The sequence below is a fragment of the Callospermophilus lateralis genome, chromosome 11 (genome assembly GCF_048772815.1).
Source record: "Callospermophilus lateralis isolate mCalLat2 chromosome 11, mCalLat2.hap1, whole genome shotgun sequence".
NCBI lineage: Eukaryota > Metazoa > Chordata > Mammalia > Rodentia > Sciuridae > Callospermophilus > Callospermophilus lateralis.
In genome coordinates, this window is record NC_135315.1 from 25,156,232 (window position 1) to 25,164,185 (window position 7,954).

Sequence of the window (7,954 nt, forward strand, 5' to 3'; positions counted from 1 at the left end):
GAGCTCCTACTGTGTGAACTGCATGGTGGGGGAGGGGCTTGGGGGACAGAGGATGGTGAGCCTGAAAGGCAGGCACACCCTGGGTATCACCGGCAGAGCTGTGAGATCCTGCTTAGTACACAGCGCACTGTGTCTGCAGTCTTTCTTCCTGCCCTAGGAGCAGCTGGAGGGACCAAGGTTGGGTGAAGTGGCTGAAGGAATCTCAGCTACACTGGGAGGGTGGTCACTTTTCTGTCTCTCCCTTGCTGGGTCTCTCTACACTGGGGTTTTACCACAATGAGGTAAGGTCCAGGGGCCACTTCCATCCATATCCCACATCCCCTGGGTGGGGCAGAAGCTATAAAAACACAAAGTCCTAGGTCCCCACCTCTATGGAGGTGGTACCTTAGATTTTTGCATGGCATTCACCCTGCACTGTGCCTGCTCTGCTAGGCACACTCATGCCAGCATGAGACCCTCCTGGAGTTCCTGGATCGACCCCACCTGCCCTTGCCCCTGGACACCCACTCCTCCTGGGATCCTTTGGTGGTTCTCCTCCTCTGCCCATCTCTTAAATGCCAGCACACCCAGGGCACCTCCATCCATACCTGCTGCTCCTCTGGCATCTTCCACACTCCAAGCTTGGCTTTCTTCTGCCCTTGAATGGCTCAAAGCACCCAGAATTGGCATGATCAAAGCTGACTCCTTCACCCCCCTCCCCAGGTCCCACCCTCTTCCCTCGCCTGTGGTGCCCCCTCATTGATCATCTAGCTTGTCACCCAAGCCACAGAAGTGGGCAGCAGGCTTCACTCCCTCTCTCCCCTCCCCCACCTCAGCATCAACCCAGTCTGATCCCTTTGCCTCCAAAAGATGTCTTCCACCTCCCCACCTGCCCCAGACCAGTGCATGTATCTCCTGATTGAGTCTCTCCCCTTCTCTCTCCCTCTAGCCTCTCCTCTTTCTAATGAATTCTCAAAAAAAAAAAAAAAAAAACTTTCTAAAATGCGAATCTGGTATCATCACCAGCCTACTTAAACATTCTCAAAGGTGCCCCATGGACAAGGGTCCCAACCCCGTGACCTGACACGTAAGCTCCTCATCATCTGATCTGCCTCCCCTCCTCCCTCGGGGCTGTAGGAACAGCAAGCAGTCTGCTTCCAGGTCTAGCCTCCAGACCTGTGATCACTCAATGCCCCCTGCCAGGAATAGCCCTTGCCTGGCCAAGACACCTCCCCACAATCTCATGACGCCTTCTCCAGAAAGTTGCCCCTGACCTTCCTGCCCCATCCCTCCCTTCTTTAGTGATCTGTATAATGCCCTGTGCGAGGATCTGGTATTCCATTCACCACAGTAGGTTATACCTATTAATTTTCATGTCTCTATTCCACACTAGTCAATGAGATCCTTGAGGGCAGGGATGGTGTCCCATTCATCTCTGTATCCCAGCCCCTGGCCTGGTGCCTGGCACTGAGGACAGGCTGGGCCAGTGGTTGATGGATGAATGCAGAGCAGAAACTTGAAGGAAGTGAAAGCCAGAAATGACCAAGAGGGGAGCGAGGGCAAGCCTAGCAGGAGAAACAGCCCAAGCACATGTGTGGGAAGTAGAAAAGCGAGAACTTCCATTTATTGCACTCCTACGAATACCCGCCAGCCAACGCGCCTGCACTTTGTTTGCACATTTCATCTCATTTTGTTCTTGCAACAACAGATCAGGAAACTGGCATCAGAGAACCAAAGTAACCTACCCAAGGTCACACAGCAGGTCCAGGTCTGGAGTGGAATTTAGAACTGTCTGGCCTGAAAACGGAGCTGTTTCTGCTCAGCCACACTGCTCTCCTGGGGGGACAGGACCTTCTGAACTGGACAAGGAGTGGGCTCAGCTATGCCTCTGCCTAGCTGAGCACCGGAACTAGCTGCCCACGCTCAGGCTGACAGCTTCTTCCTTTCAACCGGACTAGAGGCTGAGAGGCCAGACATGGATTTACCTGTTCCCTCCTCCCCTGGCTTTGGGGGTCTTTGACTAGATGTAGACAGGCCCCCACCACCGCCAGGAAGAGCTGCTGCCTAGGAACCTAGGGTGCCTGGAAACACAGGGGGCTCTGTGATGCTGTCTTGGTTCTGCAGAGTCTGTCTCCCTCTTCAAACTTGGCCCAGGCTGGTATTAAGATTCATCTGCATTCCCCGAGCACCCGCCTGGCAGATGGTGGGGGAGGAGGCTGGGTGTGTGCTGGGGGCTGCAGCCAGGGACCAAGCTGGACCTCAGAGGGCCACAGGGAAGAGTGCATGCCCCCCAAACCCAGCCCAGGCTGGAACCACTCCAAATGCTGGGTACCTCCTCACCCTCACAGCCTCCAAGAGGTACCAGGGCTTGACCTTTTATTTTTCTAAAGACTAAAGAAGCCCTAAATGTCAGGCAGTGGGGGTGATGGAGGATAGGCCCCTGCCTTTGTGAATCTAATATGAGGGTCTTATTCTTCCTTCTTGTCCTTCTGCAAACCTTTGCAGAGACCAGAGATCCAACTAGAGCCTCGGGAATCCCTCTCAACTTGGTGACCCCTCTGTGTCACAGTAGTGAACAACAGAGGGACAGCCTCCCGGGAGGCCTTGCCCACCTCATTCCCCTACTTCTCAGGAGGTTTAGCCTTGCCCCCTGTCCCAGAATCCAACCTAGTGCCTAGTGATTAGGACCCAGACAAACGCTCCTCAGTTATTACTAAGGTCTAGTCCTCTAAGAAGAAACGGAATGCACCGTGATAACAAAAGGAGTGAAGGCTAGACACTTAGAAGACTACAATAGGAAGATGTCCTCTTAGAATGGGTTTGGAAAAAATTATCTTTCCAAATTCCAGGACTCAGGGTTGGGGGTAGGGCAGCAGATTTCTGATGCCTGCTTCGGAAAAACAGGATCCTGACAGAGGAGTTGGAAAGGTAGAGCCCTTATGCCTTGCCATCACCCTCTCTGTTCCTTTCCCAATTACTCCACCCCACGTCCTGCCCCCTTCGCTGGAGAGCCAGCGTCCTCGGTCCCCGAGCTGTGGGCCGGCAGGGGAGGAGTTAACTCCGGAGGTACCGACTGGGCTCACCGTACCTGCCGCCGCCGCCGCCGCCAGTGGGAGGGACGAGGAAGCCGGAGCCGCCTGGGCGCCAGGAGCGCTCCAGTCTGGCGGGGCGCAGCGCGGGGAGCGGGCGGCCGAGGCTCAGCGCAGCCTGGGGCGTCCGCCAGGGGGCGCGCTGCGACGGGGCGGGAGGGGCCGTCTGGTCTGGGGAATTAGCACCGGGGACGGGCGCGCGCGCTGGTCCCCAGCACATCTGGGCAAGAGCCGAGCCGCTGGAACCGAGAGGGGCGCGGAGCGCATATTTAGAGCCGCGGAGCCGCTGGAGCCCTTCGAGGCGCTCGGGGCACACATCTGGGACCTCGAGCGGGGACGCGCCGGGCACAGCTGGACTCGGTGTGGGGGGCGGCGGCTGTACAGCTGGACCGAAGGGGGCGGGGTCGGTCCTGGGAGACTGGCTGAGGGGAGGGCCGCGAGCCGCCAAGGACTGGAGCATGGGACGGCGCGCCTAAAGGAGCAGGAAGGGGAGAAAGGGGCCTGGGACCCCGAAAGGAAAAAGAGAGGAAGGCGGACAAGAGCAGAAGAGGACGATGCAACTGACTCGCTGCTGCTTCGTGTTCCTAGTGCAGGGCAGCCTCTATCTGGTGAGTGGTCCGCGGGGAGCTGCGCGGAGAGGTGGGGGCCGGAGGATCGGGGGAGAGCGCGGGAAGCTTCTGAGCCCTGAAAGTTTCTCCCTTCCCCCGGTATCCCAGGGATGGAGGGGAAGACTGGAGGCTGGGGGAGAGGGCGGGTCCGAGGCCGGAGACTGGACAGATAGGGTTAATAGGGGCGGGGAGAGGGTGCTTGACTGGCCCACCCACTCCGCGGCTGGTGGCCGGAGGTGCGACTAGCACTAGGGAAAAGGCCTGGAGCCGGGTCGCCAAGGGTTATCCGACCCCTTCCTGGCACCCTGAGACGCGCGGAACGAGGATGGAGGGGTAGGTGTGGAGCCCGTGACCTGCCAGGTCAGGGGACACGGGTTTCTCCCCTGACCTCTGGGACCTAGAGAGCCCTGGGCTCCGGGTGCTCCAGCGCGCGGAGACTGTCCAGGCAGGGGGCGGCCCCCGCGTCCCTCCCTGCCGCCTTCCCTCCCGCTCCCTCCCTCCTCGCCTGTTGTTTTCCTCTCCTCTCCTGGCTGCGCGCAGCCGGAGCCCCACAGGACCTGGGCAGGCGGCTCCCGCCCCGGGCGCTCGCGGTAGATGAGTGGAGCGCCCTGAACCCGCTCCCCGGGCGCTGTCTGGCGGCTTCCCGGCGGCCCAGGACACAGAGAACCCCACCCCCGAACCCAACCCAGGGCTTAACTCCCCTGCTACTCTTAGCCCGACGCCCCCCGCCCCACCCCGCCCCAAATCCATCCTGGAGAAGCCTCAGCTGCACATCTGGATCTGCCTCTTCTCTCAAAACAATAACCCCCTCTGCCCAGCACCCTCGTTCCACTGTTGGAAGAGCCCTTCCCTGCTTAGTCCTTACCTGCGGCCCTTTCAGCTGTGACCCCCAGGGTCGAGTACATACAGGTGAGCAGCCCTGAACCGAGCCCCTGGAGTCTCCCTTCCCGGATGTTCCTGAACCCCACCAGGGGCCCTGCCAGGCAGGCCAGCCTTGGCCTTGGGGCAGAGATGGGCTTGGCCACAGCACAGTGGCAGGCCCTTCCAAGAACAAGGGGTGCGAAACCCCCAAACTCCTTTGGCTATCCACATCCAGCAGCCCCATCCCATTATCATCATCAGACCCACACATTGCCGCTGAATTGGTGTCCCTGGGGCTGGTGGCAGGCAAATGGGTGAGAACTCTCAAAAACTAAACAAATACACAAGCAGGCCACTGCCCTCAGGAAATCTTCTAACCTCCCTGAGTGAGGCCCTGCAGAGCTGCCAAGGACCTGGGTCAGGCCCGCTCTGCTGGCTCTCATCACTCCTCCAGGAAGCCTCCCTGGGTGCTGCCTGTCACCTAACTGAGCCCGCAGAGGCAGTTCCAGGCCTGGCAGAGTTTTACAGGACATTTGGGCTGGGAATGGGGCTTGGATAAAATTCTTTTTAAAAAGACATCTGGTCTGTGAGGCTGGGAATACATGGCATAATAGGAAGGCTGACCCTATGTGACCTTAGCCTTGTTTGCTCTGATGTAACCTCTGAGCCCTGATGTCCTCTGTGAAATGGGAATAATCAGAACTCCTACTCATAATGCAAGTAACATCTTGGCATGTCATCATCAATGTTCCCCAGAGAAGTGTTTGGCTTTCCATACCCTAGGCCATCCTGGGTGTGGCACTCCCTTCCCGTCTCCCCCTAGTCCTCCTGCCAAAACCTACGCTGCATTTATTTGTACTTGACAGAGAATTTCACTAGATTCTGTGATCTTATTTCACTGACTGTTGGCTCTTTTTGCATTGAAGAGTAGCAGTTATCCTAGGTTAGGGACGGTGTCTTACCCAACAGCCTAGGAAAGTCCCCAAAGGCAGGAACTGTTCTCCTGTCTACTAGAAGACCCTAGGTTAGTAAGGGGCTCCCCTAGCTGACTCCGGGCTCTTTGAGGGCAGAGAATGTGCCTCTGGGACCAACCTGGGTGTTTCACAGAGGCAGGCAGGCATTGTACCTCTTCCATCAGACTAGGGGATTTTGCCATCAGATGGGACTTTTCCAAGATCAGCAGCTGAGTCTCCCCCATCAAAGTGGGACTGCCTAGGGCAGGGCCTTGGGTCTCTGGTACCATAGTCCACTAGAAAGAATTTCTGACAATCCTTCCAGATTTGAAGGCAGGACAGTAGGGAGAGGTTGTGGGAATGACTTAAGTGTCCAAACAAGAGATGGGACCATCATTCAAGCCACGGTCATGCTGACCCCAGCATACGTGGGCAACTTGCAGGAGCCCCTCAGCCTGAGTCAGAGTCGAAGGAAAAGACAGGGACAGAGATAACACTGTGGTAGGGAGTGGCAGACCAGAACTCCTGGGTGCTTCGGGTACAGAGCTCTCACTCTCTTTCCAACTCCCTTCCATAGGTCATCTGTGGCCAGGATGATGGTCCCCCTGGCTCAGAGGACTCTGAGCATGATGACCATGAGGGCCAGCCCCGGCCCCGGGTGCCTCGGAAGCGGGGCCACATCTCACCTAAGTCCCGCCCTATGGCCAACTCCACTCTCCTAGGGCTGCTGGTTCCACCTGGGGAGGCTTGGGGGGTCCTTGGGCAGCACCCCAACCGCCCAAACCACACACCCCCGCCCTCGGCCAAGGTGAAGAAAATATTTGGCTGGGGTGACTTCTATTCCAACATCAAGACAGTGGCCCTGAACCTGCTCGTCACGGGGAAGATAGTGGACCACGGCAACGGGACCTTCAGTGTCCACTTCCGCCACAATGCCACGGGTCAGGGCAACATCTCCATCAGCCTTGTGCCCCCCAGCAAAGCTGTGGAGTTCCACCAGGAACAGCAAATCTTCATTGAAGCCAAGGCATCCAAAATCTTCAACTGCCGGATGGAGTGGGAGAAGGTAGAGCGGGGCCGCCGGACCTCCCTCTGCACCCACGACCCAGCCAAAACCTGTTCCCGAGATCATGCGCAGAGCTCAGCCACCTGGAGCTGCTCCCAGCCCTTCAAAGTCGTCTGCGTCTACATTGCCTTCTACAGCACAGACTACCGACTGGTCCAGAAGGTGTGCCCTGATTACAACTACCACAGCGACACCCCCTACTACCCCTCTGGGTGACCCTGGGCAGGCCACAGAGGCCAGGCCAGGGCTGGAAGGACAGGCCTGCCTGTGCAGGAGGCCATCTGTCTGGACGCTGGGCAGGGAAAGGGATGAGCCTCAAGGCAGGGAGGGGGGTGGAGAGAATGAGATGCCAGATGGGGCCAGGACCAAGTCTCTAGAGGAGGGGAAGGGTCCCCAGTGCTGGCCCCAACCTGAGGTTGTGGAGCTGCTGGAACCCAGGAGCACTGGAGGAGGAGTGGGCTCTGGGCACCCTACAGGGCTTCCCATTGAGCCGAGGCAGATGCCAGCCCTGAGCAGGCAGATCAGGATGGCCCCAGATCAAGTCATGGAGAAGACCCTGGCTCCCTCCTGGCCATCCTGAGAGAAGACAGCATCAGGCAGGGGGGTTTCATCAGTGGATGCACCAAGTAATAGCTCGGGATGGCTGGCTGAGGCAAGGCTTCCTTGGAGCCCATGGTAGGTAGCTCTAGCCCCTTTCCTGCACAGAGAACAGTGGGAGACTCAAGTGGTCCCCTGGAGGGCTTTGAGGTTTGGACAAATAGACCATCGGCCTCCAGCCAGCCACCCCTTTCCACAGTGCCCTCTCCTGCCAGCACTCTGCTCTCTCACCCACCCTCTTGCTGATAGCACACCAATCTCAAACTGAGACAGGACGGTGGTGGTCTTCCTAGCACTAAGGCCATGGGTGGAAGACCACCTGTGTGCTGTGTCCCTCCTGCACTGCACCCCCTTCTGAGAGTGGTCCCTCAATAGTCAGCCCCACCTGTCAGACTGCACCTCTCCTGATAGGGACGAGCCTGGGGTAGGACGGAGGGCATGCTGGGTCTGTTCCCTAGTGTCTGTCTGTGGGCGGGGGGGAGGGGCGGGAAGTCTCGTGAAATCACCTGATTGTCAACTTCCGTGTGCAGAGTCTTGTTCTTGGAACAGGGAATAAAGCTTTCCCCCAGGAACTTGCATTCTGAGTTGTCCAGGGAGGGGTCCCCGAGAGTCCCTGGTCTGGTCAGCATTTCTCAGGGGCAAGACACTGCTGGGCAGCAGAGCCGCGAGGCTCCACCAGCTGCTGGAGCTGGTGTTCGCTGAGGCTCCAAGGCTGCCCTCTCCAGGCCCCTTTCCAGGCCATCAGATCCAGCACCGGAACCAGAGTGACTACTCATGGGGCTGGGGGGGTGCCTCTGCAAG

General features: G+C 58.2%; 1 protein-coding gene across 1 annotated transcript; it reads left to right on the forward strand.

Moving 5' to 3' along the window:
* Window positions 1–3,499: 3,499 nt before the first annotated feature.
* On the forward strand, window positions 3,500–7,615 carry Nxph3 (neurexophilin 3). Its single transcript, XM_076870117.2, has 2 exons — window positions 3,500–3,676; window positions 6,068–7,615. Exons 1-2 carry the CDS (start codon window positions 3,623–3,625, stop codon window positions 6,770–6,772), a joined length of 759 nt encoding a protein of 252 aa, XP_076726232.1. The 5' UTR covers window positions 3,500–3,622; the 3' UTR covers window positions 6,773–7,615.
* The last annotated feature ends 339 nt before the right edge of the window (window positions 7,616–7,954 follow it).